General features: G+C 36.5%; 1 protein-coding gene across 2 annotated transcripts in view; it reads left to right on the top strand.

Moving 5' to 3' along the window:
- si:ch1073-396h14.1 (disintegrin and metalloproteinase domain-containing protein 10) overlaps positions 1 to 17,097 on the top strand; it is a 42,600-nt gene that overhangs the window by 5,270 nt on the left and 20,233 nt on the right. The window contains exons 5-6 of one of the 2 annotated variants that reach the window (XM_056447335.1): positions 10,104 to 10,183; positions 12,383 to 12,502. In XM_056447335.1, coding sequence (XP_056303310.1) covers positions 10,104 to 10,183; positions 12,383 to 12,502 — 200 coding nt within the window. Of the gene's footprint in view, positions 1 to 10,103; positions 10,184 to 12,379; positions 12,503 to 17,097 lie in introns of both variants that reach the window. The other variant, XM_056447334.1, reaches the window with a different exon arrangement.

The raw sequence follows: 17,097 nt of genomic DNA, 5'->3' as shown, positions 1-17,097 counted from the left end.
ACACAAATAAATTAAGTTGACTTATTTGTTTTTATGAACTTATTCAAGTGAATTGAACATAAAGCAACTAAGTTGTCCCAAAATAAACTTTAGAATTGTGTTGTTTTAACTCATTTTAAATAAGTTGTTTGAACAAGAAGCACAACCCAGCAAGCATTTCTTGCTTCTAAAAGATGTCTAATAGAACAGAATAAGTGAAGTTTATTTATAAACTAATTTCGAGAGGATCACATGCTTATGATTGCTTGTGGCTGGCCCTCATTATTCAATTCATCATTCACCAATCAGACGACTACTAAGCCACTATAAATGCCCTAGGTTTCATGCCACAGTCATGTTTGTTTTGAAGAATCCCCCCTTCCACTCCTACTCCTCCTCCTTTCCTAGATGGGTGGCACGGTGGCCCAGGGGTTAGCACTGTAGAACGTTTGTTCTAGTCATTACCAAGCCAGCCAACGTTTCTGTGCAGAGTTTGCACGTTCTTAACTTAAGTTAATTGACTAGTCCAAATCGGCACCATAGACATGCACCTAGTAGGTAGTTTTCTCTTATCACTATCTGTTCATTAGCTACTACAGCAGGGGAGTTCTCGAGTTTTACCTGAGCTCAAACTCCTCGCCTTGCAATGGGAGGGAGCCCCACACTCGAGATTCGAGATTCAAACAAGCTTTATATACAGTCATCAGCTAAGTGTGAACTCTTAAAAGAGAATTGAATGACTACACATAAAATCGGTCTAATCTGTCTATTTGACGACTAGTTTTGGGCTATTCTTAGACATCTATTAGATTTTCACTGACAGCCCAAGTTTAGCCTTGTTTTTGCCAATTGTCTATTAGACATCTATTAAAGGTTCAAAAAACCCTTGAGTATCTTTTTTTGAGATTTTTTTAGTGTATGTTGAGCATTAGGTAAAACAGTGTTAGCACCTGTCAGCTTTAATTGTGGGGAAAACTGGATAATTTTGAGCTTTTGTCAGCTAATTCCATCTTCCGGGTTTAAAATAATTTTTGGGGCGGGATCAAAATTGGTGACGTAGCGCGAATCTGCTAGTGGAGTGATGATGCATTGGTTTCTCATTATTATTCATAGCAGAGTTTTCTTATACTATGAGAAGACCCTGCTTCTTAATTTTTCATGACTGTACGTGCTTTCCGCAGGCAAGGCAGAATTGCCAAGCTGTGAGATCCTATAGCTGGGTGAAACCGCGTCCACGGACTCCGCATACGGCACGCAGTCGTTCATGAAGGGTCGTATGTGTTTGTTACCATGATCCACAGGGTTTGTTGCATGTTTTTCCTTGCGATGCTGTCAGGGCCGATACAGCAAAGCTGTTTGTGTGCAGCAAGCATTTTTGTCGGGAGAGCTGTATGAGAAATGGAAAAATGGCGGACTTTGTTTTTTATCAGTTGAGTTTGTTACCATTCAGACACATCGCCTATCTGTGCTGCTGTGTTCGCCCATGTTTAAAATCCTCCGGATTACTTGTAGGCTTAATGGTTGACAGGACAAGAGACATGCTGCACTGCTATTAACTGTGTCTGCATTCAGACCCGGGGATTGAGGAGGAGAGAATTCCTCAGTTATAGTGTCAACATAAACAAGATTATCTTTTTAATGATACAAATTGTGGTTTATTTGTATATGAAATTATGAATAACATATGTAGCAGGACATTAAATTACTGTTTATTTCTTTGCATTTTTAATTTTGTAAACTATAAAATCATGCGTCTCCTCATGGTTTGTGTCTCATTTTGTGAGCCAACTGACAACAGTTGTTCGCTCCCCTCTTTCTCCTGCTCTGCTGGCCACGCCCACTCCTCCCTCTGGTCGCAGCGCTCCATGCCCATTATGATGCTTTTTTTTTTAATTCTGAGATAGACTTGAATGGAAAGAGGGGGGGTTCATGGACCTTTAACCACAAAATTCTTTGCTGGGAAGTCATCAAAACATTTCAAGATGCTAACAAAATCTTTAATTTTTTTTTGTCAACTTAATACCATTTATGCATCTCAACAATGCTAGTAACTAAAAGTGTTTAGCATTTATTTGATTCTTGATAAAACATTGGTAAATGTAATCACCAGAATACCCTAAGAGCTAAAATACAAGCTCACTCTGGAGCTAAATGATCACTCGCCTATAAATTTAGTTTTAAAAGTGAGACTTGTACTTGAAGTGGCGCTGATGTTGCTGTATTCCATTCTCTTTGTCCAAACATGAATTCAGTGAACTCTGTGGGGTATTTTTTTCTTTTTTACTGCAGTTCAATGCCCTGTTAATATGCTCACGCAGGGGAGCCACACGTGTTGCACGTTACATTAACCATTCAAAGGAATAAGTCTAATGAATCTCACAAACGAGTCCATTTACACCATGATGGATGTTATGGAGAAGCCTGATAATGACTCTAATGCATTTATTGTTCAGCCAAGCAGTGTTTAAATCCTATTAATCTTCCTTCTCTGCCAACTGACATGGAAATGATTGCTTTAAGTAGCAAATGTGGAGAGGATTAAAGATATTTGTCTTGTACTGTAAAGAGATTTTTCCCAATCTGTCATGGATGTACAGTGTGGAAAATGCATTTCCCATTGGCTATTTGGCATGGTACACAAGTTCAGATTTGCTTTAAATGTGCTTTTTTACAGGATTATTGGCATTTTGTGAGTGGTCTGAGATGTTTGTACCTTGTACTGTTTTAGTACAAGTGTGTTTCTGGGATTTACATTTGTGTTTGTTACATTTTTTTGCTTGGGTGGGGAAAAATGGAAAAAAACAAACGACAAAAAAAAAAAAAAACATGTGTTCCTGCTTTTGTATAGCAGGAGGTAAACATTGGCAGAGAGACAAGTGTATGTATAGTCTGTGGATATTAGTGATCATGTGATCCTGTGGCTGAAGTCACACCATATTCATGTGGTTTCAAGGTTACTCTAGAGCATTTCCCATGAGTCTGCAGGTGATTTGAGTTATTCATGTGTTATTAAAGATCGGTTTTAAAGGTGGATCAATTAAAACATCAATGCTATTTTTAGAGACCATATGTTGTATGTCAAAACGTAATAATGTATAGAAATAAGAACAGAATTTGCATAATTGCAGAAATGCTAGACATTTTGGTGCATGCAGGTTAAAATGCACACTAAAAAAATGCTTGGTTCCACACAATTTCTTCATGTTGTCCCAACACAAATCGAATAAGTTAATTTAATTGTTTTTACAAATTTAAGTGGATTGAACTTAAAACAATCAAGTTGTCCCAAATAAACACAAGAAGTGTGTTGTTTCAACTCATTTTAAGTAACTAGTTTGAACAAGCAGCAAAAATATGTTTTTGAGTACAGCATTAGTAGTTAACTATAATTAATCTTTTTATAAATGGTTAAAATGTATTGCAATTTACTGTATTTTCATTTAAAGTACTTTTTAGGTAATTTACATTGAAAATCCAAAAAACTGCACATACTTTCACAGAATTTGAAAAAATTTCAAATAAAATCAGTTAAATAACAATTCTGTAATACATTAAATTGTTTTATACAGTGTTTTGAGCTGGACATTTTAATGTAGATGTGAAAAGACTACAGCAGTAAAAGAAAAGGTTTTTAGTCAACCTGCAGTCTTATCGTAAATGGACAAAAATTAACATATTAAATGCACTTGAACATTATTATTTCTTGTAAAGTCTTTTAGAGGGTGAATTACCATATAATTTATGGTAAAAACACATTTTTTAAGTGACTTTGAACAAGGCATGGTTGTTGGTACCACTCCTGTCAACTCGGAACAGGAAACTGAGGCCACGATTCACACCTGAGGCTCACCAAAACTGCATAAAAGATGATTGCAAAAATGTTGTCTGGTCGGATGAGTCTCGATTTCTGCTGCGTCATTCAGATGGTTGGGTCAGAATTTGGCGTCAACAACATGAAAAACATGGATCCATCCTGCCTTGTATCAATGGTACAGGCTGGTGGTGGTAGTGTAATGGTGTGGGGGGTATTTTCTTGGCACACATTGGGCCCATTAGTACCAGTTGAGCATCGTGTCAAAGCCACACCCTACCTGAGTATTGTTGCTGACCATGTCCATTCCTTTATGACCACAGTGTACCCATCTTCTGATGGCTACTTCCTTTGCCATGTCATAATGCGTGAATAATCTCAGACTGGTTTCTTGAACATGACAATGAGTTCACTGTACTTAGATGGCCTCCACAGCCAGCAGAACTCAATCCAATAGAGGACCTTTGGGATGTGATGAAATGGGAGATTCACATTATGGATATGCTGCCGACAAATCTGCAGCATCTGCATGATGCTATCATGTCAATATGGACCAAAATCTCTGAGGAATATTTCCAGTAGCTTGTTGAATCTTTGCCACTAAGAATTAAGGCAGTTCTGAAGGCAAAAGGGGGTTCAACTTGGCACTAGTTAGGTGTACCTAATAAAGTGGCCGGTTAGTGTATGTGCGTATATAATTTATTTCAGTGTACTAATTTGCACTGTAATTTGTAGCAATTTTAAGTGATGGATTTCCTGCTTGAGTCTCTTGATGAGTGAAGCTGATTGTACATATCAGATCTGTTGTTTATATACCAATCTCATTTTTGGACAATGCCGTGGCTTGTCTGCCATCTGGAAGTTAAAACTAACAGGAAGAGGAGCAGATTTTTTGATTAGGTTTTGCTGTAGCTGGCTCAAATAAGGAAACAACCAATCAGGGCATACGACACGATAAACTTAGATATGAAAACACAAGTGGGACGGTTTCCAAGCTTAAATTTGGAAATCAATTTAACAGCAGGTTAAATTAGATTTTAAAACTAAGCAGTTTTACAGGAAATGAATGTCTTTAGAGCCAGGGTTCCCACGGGTTGTGGAATTTCATGGAATTTTAATAGGTTTAATTCAGACATTGAAAGTCAGGGAAATTTTATATTTGTTTGTCCAAGTGATTTTTAAAAAAAATATAGTTTTCGTTCATCAAGATGTAATTATTTGTACTTTCTTTTTTTTTTGTAGTTTCACAAATATTGTTATGGTTAAGCTATTTTCAGCTCTTCATTTTATTCCTTTAATGCTCATCAACTGAATGTTCAGTTCAATTCATGTTTATTTCTACAGTGCTTTTACAATGTAGATTGTGTCAAAGCAGCTTAACACAGAAGCTCTAGTACATTGAAACTGTGTCAGTCCAGTTTTCAAAGTTGAAGTTCAGTTTAGTTCAGTGTTGTTTAAATTTCACTGCTGAAAGTCCAAACACTGAAGAGCAAATCCATCGATGCGCAAGCCCTAAACTAAGCAAGCCAGTGTTGACAAACTTCACCAATTGACTAAAATGAAGCAAATTCATGTGTAATAACCAGACTGTGGCTCAACTAAGCCTAACATTTCACCATAATATAAAGTTCAAGAGCTTTAGCTACGAAATGACCAGTTCAAAAACTGGGTGTTAGAAAGTAGATGACAGAAAAGCTAAATATGAAGCTTGTTAAACTATTATCAAACAATCAAACATGGAAGAGGGAGCACTTTGCAACCATGTAAACAGCAATTACTTCAGATTTGTTTCAATTATTTATTGTTGTTCTCATAGTGTCTATATAAAAATCATTATATTCATGCTAAAATTATTTTAATATGTTATTTTTAACATATTTTGATATTATTAATGTATAAGCACAACATCATCATTAGATGTCATGGAAATTCAGCTTTTTACTCAGTGAAAGTCAGGAAACTTCATATTTGGCTTAAATTGGGAACTCTGTAGAATTCAATCTTCATGCTAGCAACAACAAAGTTGTGTATTTGATTGTCTGCAAACTTGTGTGGTATTTAAAATTGTCACATGAATGTAGTTTAATAAATTACACGCACTGGATGGCTAAAAAACTCAAGCTCAAAAAAAGAAAATCAGGGTCTGTTTTCCAGATTAGTCTTTGATTCCGCAAGCTCTCTTGCACAAACATTCATTTTAATTTCCGCTCCCCTCTAGAGTGGATTGTTTCTTGATAAATTCAGGCATATTTTTTCCTCAAACAAGCTCCTGAAACCTTTCAGCCTTGCTCTCCACATGCGCAACTACTTGAAAGAGAGGCGCGCAGGATGAAGCCAAAGTCTGGAAGTAATTCCATCAATGGGTCAAAGCCCGACATTTACCCTTGCCTTCACATGCTCCATTTCTCTCTACTCAAACTCAGCGATCCAGGAACGACTCTACCAGCCTTCGTGTTTATAGAAACTCTGATCAGGTTCCAGAGTGTGATCTGAGACCAGCTGTCCGACTCATTTACATTACAGGACTCCTATTGGCTGATTCTTGCACACCAGGATGGTGTGATCCAATCCCTTTTTTGCTAGTTGGAGGAACATCCTGACATTTACTCCCAGCTAAGTTTACAGTGTAGGTAAAACTTAACCAAGCTGTTGTGGATGAAAGTCACCTGATTTGAATGAGCTTGTTTTTGTTGTACAGTATGCAATTACTCCAAATTAATGTTTAATCTGGTTTGAATTGTAAAACCTCACTTAAGTCTTGAGTTTTAAAGGGAAAGTACACCCAAAATTTTGCACCTAATTCTGTCATCATTTAGTCTCTCTTGACTTGTTCCAAACCTGTTTGACTTTCTTTTTTCATGTTAAACACAAATGAAGATATTTTGAAGAAAGCTGCAAGACTTCCTTGGTATTTGTTTTTCTTCATATAGAAGGCTTTCAGCTGTCTTCAAGATATCTTCTTTTGTGTTCAACAGAAGTAAGAAACATATTAAGGTGTATATCTACCTTTAAAGTTAGTAAGTAATGAGTGAATTTTCATTTTTGTGTGAACGATCCCTTTAATGTTATACAGTCTACATAAAGCTAGAAATGTTATGTCTGGTTTAGGTCACAATGCATCAATACCACAAACAATCAGTTCAGCATAGACCAAACATCACCTTGCTCTTTTTGAAGTGTCCATGAGAATGCTTTTAAGTTATTCTTTGAGAGTACTAAAAAAAACAACATAGTTAAGGTGTTTTTATTTGTTGATATGCTTTAAGATCAACAGCGTTTGTAGATGCTAAATTTGTTATTCCAATAATGCAACTTTAAGGGTCATACTGTGTTTGACTGAAACTTGGTGGTTAAAAGTATAGTTCAACAAAAGAAAGACAAAAGAAGGTGATGACAGATTTTTTTTTTTTGGGGGGGGGGGGGGGGGGGAGGGGGAAACTATCCCTTTAATGGAGGTAAAAATTCACATTTTTACTCCAATTTGTTTTTAATTTGTGTAGTTAATTTTTTTCAGACTTTTTTTTTGGTCTAAGAGATAATTAAAAGGCACAAGATATCAATTAGTTGGTGGAGTGCACTCAAAAATATTAATTTACATTTATTTCAAATATTTAAAATGAGCTCAAACAGCACAATTTTTTGGGGGGTTGGGGGGAGGTAGACAGCTTAATAGTTATGTTCAATTAACTTAAAAAAAATAAAATAAATAAAAACATTGTTAACCTATTCGATTTGCATTGGGATGACATGAGCGGATTGTGTGGAACCTGGCATGCTTTACATTTTGGACAATAAAAATTTTTTGCTGCTTGTTCAAACTACTTTTTTTTTCAAATAAGCTGATACAAAACGATTCTTGAGTTTTGTTTTGGGACAACTTAATTGTTTCATGTTTAATCCATTTACATTTGTTAAGTTAACGTAATCTTACGTAATCTGACGTCTTGGCTAAATTTGGGCTGTCAGTAAAAATCGAACTGATGTCGAAAAACAGAAATGGAGAGGTTACACATACATCACGTGTGTGGTCATTCATTCCAGTCTATTTAATAACGAGCCTATTAGACTGTTGTTGGACGTCTGTTAGATTTTCACTAAAAGCCCCGATTTAGCTTTGTTTTATCCAAGACGTCTATGTTTGGATGTCTATTAGACGTCTTTTAAACAAAGAAAATGCTTGCTGGTTTAAAACAAGTACATTTTTTACTAAATAAAAACTCGCATTCCTTTTATTTGTGAGGCCTAAGTGCCATGCCTACCAAAGTTTAGTACAGTTAGAAATGATGTCACAATGAGGTTTTTCGAAAGAGGTCAGAACTGATTTAGTCGCTTAATTCCCAGTTGAGCAATCAAATCGATTTCGCAATGAATTCATTGTTTCAAGACTGCACGAAATAGTCCAGGATTTTTTTTTTGCAATCTTTCCTTGTCAGAGTGTCTGCACGTCAGCTAGTCCTTGATTTCTAAGGACAGCAGTAGTGAATAAAACAAATGTGTTTAAATGTACATTTAAATATTAAGTACATATAAAAATGCATTTGCTAGTATTTTAGTGGATTCAGTGCTCCCAAAAAAGGTCTGCCTCAAGTTTTGCTCTAGAAATCATTCGCACATCAATCAGTTGCATTGAATTTCATGAGTGATTTACACATTTGTTCTGTCTCAGGAATGAGACACTCTGGCACTGATGTAACAGAACATCACAAAAAGGGACCAACAAAGTATCTTTTTCATACATATACAGAAGTTTGTTGTGTGCTTTTGTCATTTATTTTTTATTCTGTGTGTATCTATAATTATATTTAACTTTATTCTAGGGGATAGTTCACCCAAAAATGAAAATTCTGTCATAATTTGCTCATCATCCACATTCTTTTGTTGAATAGAAATGAAGATATACTGAAGAATGCTGTTGGGAATTTTTTTTGTTACTACTATGGACATCAATGGCTGCTTTTTCGAACATTCTCCAGAAAATCTTGTTTTGTGTTCGACAGACAAAAGAAAATCGATTCAATTCATGTTTATTTCTATAGCGCTTTTACAATGCAGATTGTGTCAAAGCAGCTTAACATAGAAGTTCTTGTAAATTGAAACTTTGTCAGTTCAGTTTTCAGCGTTTGAGTTCAGTGTGGTTTAAATTTCACTGCTGAAAGTCCAAACACTGAAGAGCAAATCCATTGATGCGCAGCTCCACAAGTCCCAAACCAAGCAAGCCAGTGGTGACAGTCGCAAGGAACAAACTTCACCAATTGACAAAAGTGAAGGAAAAAAACCCTGAGAGAAACCAGGCTCAGTTGAACACGACCATTTCTCCTATGGCCAAACTTACTGTATGGAGCTGCAGTCTAGGCACTGGAGGCTGGAGAACACTGGACGCCCATCGTGGAGAACTGCACAGGATCAATGTGAAGACTCGTCTGTCACTGGGGTCTTTCAGAAATCAGTCTCATGCTTTCCGCTCCTCCATGACCACTGCAGCATCAGTTCAGGGAACGGCCTGGTCCAGGATTATGGATACCTTGGCATAATTTCTTCACAGGTCTTGGATCGCATCAATGGCGCTGCATAATCTCTAGAGACCTCGGGTTGAGTACCCCCTAGTGGAAATAGAGAATAAAGAAAAAAAATTGAGTAGCTGCTGTTCATAGTGTATTTAAACACAATGTAAAAATGAAGTGCTATAAATGAAAATTTCAGTTATAGAAACAAACATGTAAAGCAAATGAGAGTTTCTAACACAACGTCTGGTGTATTAAGACAGGATGAGTGTGTCTTACAGGTGGGTGGTTTGTCAAGCCCGCTCTCCTGCGTGGAGCACACTCATGCATCACACCATTATGTGATGCATTGTGTGTATGGTTTACTAAAAAGATAGGTCTTTAATCTAGTTTTGAACTGAGAGAATGTGTCTAAGCCTCGGACATTATCAGGAAGGCTATTCCAGAGTTTAGGAGCCATAAATTAGAAGGCTCGACCTCCTTTAGTAGACTGCTATTCTGTGTACTACCAGCAGCCCAGAGTTTTGAGATCTTAAACCATAAAGCTTTGAAATCATAAAAGTTTAGAACCACTTCTGTGAAAATGTTATTTTTTTGTGTGAAATATCCCCTTAATTACTCACACTCAGACCATTCAACATGAGACCGTAGTCTTTGGTGATTCATTAAAATGTAAAAATGTTCACTTTTGGTTGATTTGTTACATATTTGGTTCAAATGTTAATATATAACATCAAAAGCTTTAATTTGATACCATTTGAGCTTCATGTTGATTAAACAAATCTGGTTAATTTTTGATGTTTCCCCCACAGACGACACCATCTTGAAAAATGGCCATGCTGGTTTTTGTGGTGCCGAACGGCTGCAGAATCTTCTCCAAAACCTCAGAGAGGTCAGACATGACCTCACTCATTTTCAGTTCAGTCTGTACATTCACAAATTGTTCCTCTAAGAGGAACACCAAGGCTTGAAATAAATAACAAATCAGATGTTCAGATCACTGCACTCTCAGGAATAAATCTTTAAAAGCTGTCACTGGGGCGGTGACTTTTTAAAACGTGAATTATTATTACTATGTGATACCATATTAAAATTAGTAGAAGTAGAAGTAGTACAAGTATAAGTCCACCTTCCAATTTGAGTCAAGGTAAAAAAGGCCATGAATTTAATTTAATTAAGTAATAAAAGTAAAAGTACTTCAGTGAGTTGTTTACCGGAGACTCACTCTGAACAGATCTTTTGAATCAGTGAGTTGTTTACTGGAGACTCACTCTGAACAGATTGTTTGAATCATTGAGTTGTTTACCAGAGACTTACTCTGAATGCATCATTTAAATCAGTGAGATGTTTAACTGAGACTCACTCTGAAAAGGTCATTTGAATCTGAAAGTTGTTTACTGGAGATTCCCTTTAAATGGATATTTTGAATCAAAGAGTTGAGATTGTTTACCAGAGGCTCATTTTGAATGGATCATTTAAATCAGCGAGTTGTTTTGCTGGAGACTCACTCTGAATGGATCACTTTTATCAGTGACTTGTTTACTGGAGACTTACTCTGAACGGATCATTTGAATCAATGATATATTTACCAGAGACTCACTGTAAACACATAAATGGGTCATTTGAATCTGTGAGTTGAGTTGTTTACTGTAGACTATCTCTAAATGGATCACTTGAATCAGTAAGCTGTTTACCCGTGACTTACTCTGATAGATCATTTGAATCTGCAAGTTGTTTACTGTAGACTCACTTCAAATAGATCATTTGAATCAGTGAGTTGAGTTGTTTACCGGACACTCACTTTGAACGTATTATTTGAACAGTGAGTTGTTTACCAGAGACTCACTCTGAACATATCATCAATGAGTTATTTACCAGAGACTCACTGTAAACGCATCACTTGAATCAGTGAGTTTACCAGGGCTGCACGGTGGCGTAGTGGGTAGCACGTTCGCCTCACAAAGAAGGTCACTGGTTTGAGCCTCGGCTGGGTCAGTTGGCGTTTCTGTGTGGAGTTTGCATGTTCTCTCCGTGTTGGTGTGGGTTTCCTCCAGGTGCTCCGGTTTTCCCCAAAAGACATGTGGTATAGGTGAATTGGGTAGACTAAATTGTCAGTAGTGTATGAGCGTGTATGGATATTTCCCAGCGATGGGTTGCAGCTGGAAGGGCATCCGCTGCGTAAAACATATGCTGGATAAGTTGGTGGTTCATTTCGCTGTGGCGACCCCGGATTAATGAAGGGACTAAGCCCAAAAGAAAATTAATGAATGAATGAGTTATTTACCTGAGACTCACTGTAAACGCATCACTTAAATCAGTGAGTGGTTTACCGGTGACTTACTCTGATAGATCATTAGATCTGCGAGTTGATTACTGTAGACTCACTCTGAATGGATCACTTGAATCAGTGAGCTGTTCACAGTCTAATTCACAAATTGATTGTTCAGTGTCATTTGTGAACCAAATTAACAGGTTAATTGATAAAATTCAGCCTGTACACCAATTAAACGCCACTATCTTGTCACTTTGCTCCATTTCCTCCCCTTCAAAATAACGTTTAAGAAAAGTAAGGGAGTAAAAAGTACAATATTTTATTTTGGAATAAAGTAAAAGTTTCCTAAAATAAAAATACTCTGATAAAGTTTGATAACTAAAATGTGTTTAGCTACAGTAGTGATTAAAAACACTATATGGACTTTCAGGTGCAAATGTGTACCTTCTGAAAACGTACCACCCCATTGATAACTATTGTACCTTTATTTTTGAGAGTGTAGTGGAAGTGGTCTATATTGCAAAAACACTTTGTAATGACACTCAGTGATTGTTTTGCTCATCTACTTTGTCCTGTTTTTGAGAGGTGACCCAAGCTATTACATGGAATAGAGCGTTATCTATTGTTTTTTGAAGCACCTGGTAGGGGTAAAGCCATTAAATCGGTGCAAGGACAACCTGTCGTGTTTTAGAATCAGATAGCATGTTACCGTTTTTATTTTAGGCGCACAATTTCCACTGGTAGGAGGGCAGGATTGAAAAAGCAGATGTGAACCATCACCTCATGTTCTCCCTTGACGCTTTCTCTGACCTACAGCAGATACCAGTGTCCAGGTCAAAGCGGAAGGTCGACCAGTCCAAAACCAGCTGTCTTTTGCATCTCCATGCTGATCACCGATATTACAAACGCTTTGGAAGCATTGAAGCTGTTGTGGCTCAGGTGGGTTCCCAAGATCTTACATTGATTCAGTGTTGTTTTTCTCAGTTTTTACCCCCCTTTGTTTCCCAATCTCCCCGAAGTTGTATTCACAGCATGTTCCTTCCTTGATCCCACTGGGCACTTCGGCGAAATTGTGGGATTGTGTATCACTGATGGACCAAAGCCAAGTTCTTTACTATGGCTGTTGAAAAACAAAGGTCTCAGCTGCTTTGGTTGAACTTGCTAACGTTAACGTTATGTAATGTTTGTATGTTGAAGATAAAAGACAGGATTTCCATGAGTTAAAGTGTCCGTTTGTTATCTTGTGTCTGACGAGTTTTCCAGATTGGTGTATTCTGGGGGCCGGTCCGCCTGCTTTATGTCTGAGGTCACACTGAGCTTTTTCGGAGGGTAGTTCCCATTGTCTATGTAGGTTACGCAATGTTTTTGTTTCACTCTTCACAGCTGGGGATTTTTATTGTTTTTTTCAAATCATGAAATGTACAATATTCCTGAAAAGCAGCATCCCTGCCAAAGGAATAACCCAAAACAACTTTTGAAGAAAGTGCCTTTTGGTTGTTATTTTGTTATTTTGTTGGTCTTTTTATTTGGTTGGTTTGTTGGATTGTTATAATGATTTGGGTTTTGTTTCCTTAGCGAGAACAATCAGCATTTTGTTGGTAAAAATATACACAAATGTTCAGAATTTTTGTGTCAATAAGAGTATTTTTTTTGTTTGTCATGCATTTTTTATGCAAATTTTTTTAATAATTCAGAAAGAAAAAGATTCTGTTTTACACATTTTCTACATTTACACTATGTAACAGGCAAAGCAAAGAAGAAAAAAGAAAAGGAAAAACTATATCAAAATCATAATAGTAAATATAAAAAACCCACTCAAATAATAACACATAAAGCCAACTTGTTTACAAAGACCTGCTTGAACAACAGAGTATAATGACAAAGCATATTAAAACATTACAGAAATGATGCATTATGCCACAAGTTTTTTTTTTCAAGATAACAGATAAAAAAATGACAAATTTTGTCAAATTGTTTTTTTTTTAATAGTATCTAATTTGCACTAAATGTAACATAGAGGTGATTTCCCCAAGCCACAGTTTACATTCCTTTTTTCCCCAGAGTACTAGCAGTAACCATGCAGTACTGTAGTTAAACAGTATGAGAGCGATTTATGTTGTGAATTTGAAAACAAATGCGTTTGTTTAGAAAATCACAGAAATTAAATCCGAATTTGGATCCGGTTGTAATTGCAACTTCAGCATCTCAGAAAGCTCTTCAAAAATTCCATTCCAATAAGTCTGTATCTTAGAACAAAAAATAAAACTGTGAGATAGATCTGCATCTGATGAATTATATTTGTCGCAAAGAGGTGAAAAATTTTGGAAGATTCTGCGTGCATATATATATATATATATATATATATATATATATATATATATATATATATATATATATATATATATATATATATATATATATATATATATATATATATTTATTTATTTATTTAATATATTTATTTTTTTATTTTTTATTTTTTTGGAGTAATGTAACCTATGAATTATTTTTAACTAAATAAGACAATGTCTAGAATTAATAGATTGTTCATTAATATCCTCCAAACCTGATTGCCACATTTCTTCCGAAATTTCCACTCCCAATTTTTTCTCCCACTTTTCCTTTTTGTGGAGGAAGAAGCAACGGATTGTAGTACATTTTACTGATGATGATATTTGGATGAATAGAAATACAAAAGAACAGCATTTGTTCAAAACTGTTAAAAATATTATGTAACATGAGTGTCCGTTAAACATTAATGTTATTATATATACAGTGCACAGCATAAAGCACACACCTTTTGAAAATGTATATTTTTATTCATTTCACAGTGAATATGGACAATATATTTTGGTGAATTTTTAGTACACAGTTATATTCAATATGAGTGTGTTCACCTAAAATCTTTAGGAATAGAAAGCTTGCTTACTTTCTCCCAGTGCCATGTATATCAAAGTTACGCCATGTTGGTGTTTCGTAACATCCAATTTTTTTTTACGAGGTAGGTCATTAGCCCAATGCTCCACCCCCAACCTGGAGGACCAGGACATACACACTTGCACTACAAACAATTTTTGCTTACACAATTCATCTATAGCACATGTCTTTGGGCTTATGGGGAAACCAGAGCACCTGGAGGAAACCCACGCGAACACAGGGAGTACATGCAAACTCCACACAGAAATGCCAGCTGACCCAGCTAGGGCTAGAATTTGCGACCTTCTTGGTGAAAAAAAAAGCTACAAAATTGTAACTAAATGTAATTATTTTTATGGTCTTCTTGATTTTTTTCCTTAAAAAAATCCTTAAAAAATGTCCTTTAATATTGTTCCCTAACATATTCATTGGGTTGTACACGTTTTTGCACTGTGATCTTAAGTTATTTTGTTAGGTTATTTCCAGTTTTGGAAATATAAATAATTTTAAAAAGTAATTATTAATAGTAACAATGGAGCGTCACGGTGGCGCAGTGGGTTAGCACAATCGCCTCACAGCACTACACTATAGTTATTACTATTAATAAATACTGTTTGATTTATGATTTCCATTTCCAAACTGGAACTAACCTAACAAAATAACTTAAGATCACGGTTTGACCCCCGGCTGGGTCGGTTGGCATTTCTGTATGGAGTTTGCATGTTCTCCCCGTGTTCGCGTGGGTTTCCTTCAGTTTCCCTCACAGTCCAAAAACATGCGGTATAGGTGAATTGAATGGGCTAAATTGGCTGTAGTGTATGTGTGTGAATGAAAATGTGTGTTTCTCAGTGTTGGTTGCGGCTGGAAGGGCATCCGCTGTGTGTAAAACATGTGTTGGATAAGTTGACGGTTCATTCCGCTGTGGCGACCCCTGATTAATAAAGGGACTAAGCCGAAAAGAAAATGACTTAATGAATGGTGTAACAATACTGTACAATTTAAAATATATATGTCATTCAGTAAAAAATACTTCTGTGCAGCTGACTGGCTTTCCTTAAGTTATTGAAAAACACAATATTTTTTATACATTTTTTTAAAGATTTTATTTTAGCTTTTTTCGATGGAAAACACAATTGTTTTATGCAATTTTTGTATACTTATTTATTTTTCGCCAACTTCACACTATGGGAATTCTCCAAAGCAACGTAACATTAATTTAGTGGGTAATTTGTTTTATTTATACAATCTCATTTGTATATTTTGGTACAATTTGCTCATCCCCGATGAGGGGTAGGGCTCGGGGTGGGGTTTTAAGGCAAGCATCCTTTTAAAAAAAATCATACATTTTTATTCAGATGAAGTTGAATGAATTCATATGAATTAGCCACTTTTCAGATAATACGTAAAATAGTTACGTTTCCTCATGAGATTGGTCTGGAATTTTCCTTTTCACCTCCCTCCCCAGCACCACCTGTCTAAACCCTCTTCAAAGAAAATCCCTGCTTTTTTCATTTTTTTTTTTTTTACTGTACTATGTTTTTCTGTAACAGGTGCATGTTTCGGCAGTAGCCTTCTCTCATCCAGCAGCACCACATGTAGTTCGGACAAAGCAGATATACATTTAAACTAAGATGCTGTTTAAAGGAATTTGTTAGGAATAAAATAAATCTGATAATAAAATTCAGTGGTCCCTCGTTAATTGCGGGAGTTACGTACTAAAAATAACCTGCGGTAGGCGAAATCCGCGAAGTAGTCAGCTTTATTTTTTACAATTATTATAGATGTTTCCCAGACAGGCATTAACATTTTCCCCCTTTATTCTTTTGTTTAAACGCACTCAAAGTTCAAACCTACGTAGAAAAATAAGTCCAGTATTATAAAAAAACTAAATCGTCATTTATTTATTCAGTAATGACGCCCTACAGCCTCAACTTCTTCCATGTCCAGAAGTCCAACTTCTTGTGCGTTGGTTTGCATCGTTCTCTGCATTTTGAGTGCTACCGCAGGTGCCTTTGACGGCGCAGAACGTTTCGTCGCCATTGTAGGGAGAAAACTTGCAAACATAAAGTCCAGCACTGCAGAGTCACGCTGCTAGCGATCGAAGATTTATGTAAAATTGGCAAGCTGAACACATTCTGTACTGTACAGGAGACACGCCACGGAGGAGATTGATTGACAGTGGTCTACAGCCAATCAGGACGCAGAACACAATGCGCTGTAGAAAAGAAGCATGTCAAATTACTCTAAACAAATCTGCAAAACTGCGAGAGCAAGGGATCACTGTACTCCATTTATAGTCATAAATTGTGCGTGTTTATGCACACTAATATCTTCCAATGTTTTATTATTTTACACATTCAAAAGTGTTTTTGAAGTGCAAATGGGTGTAGGTGCTCAGGCTGCATGCCATGTCACTTCGTTATTCCCCATTACTATATTTACCCAGTGCTGTGTGCTAACATGTTGGTTTTGGCCTGCGCGGTGTAAGGAGCAGAGGCCAGAATTTCACTCCTGTTCCCTACCAGACACTTTACCCAAGAGTGGTTTCATTCCCTCAGAGGCCAAATGTGCCTTTCACTGACAGTGACTGGGGCAAGAGACTGTCCAGAGGATTCACT

This window comes from Danio aesculapii, chromosome 22 (assembly GCF_903798145.1).
Source record: "Danio aesculapii chromosome 22, fDanAes4.1, whole genome shotgun sequence".
Lineage (NCBI taxonomy): Eukaryota > Metazoa > Chordata > Actinopteri > Cypriniformes > Danionidae > Danio > Danio aesculapii.
Note: the sequence above shows the minus strand (reverse complement) of the source record. Positions and strands in the feature narration are given on the sequence as shown.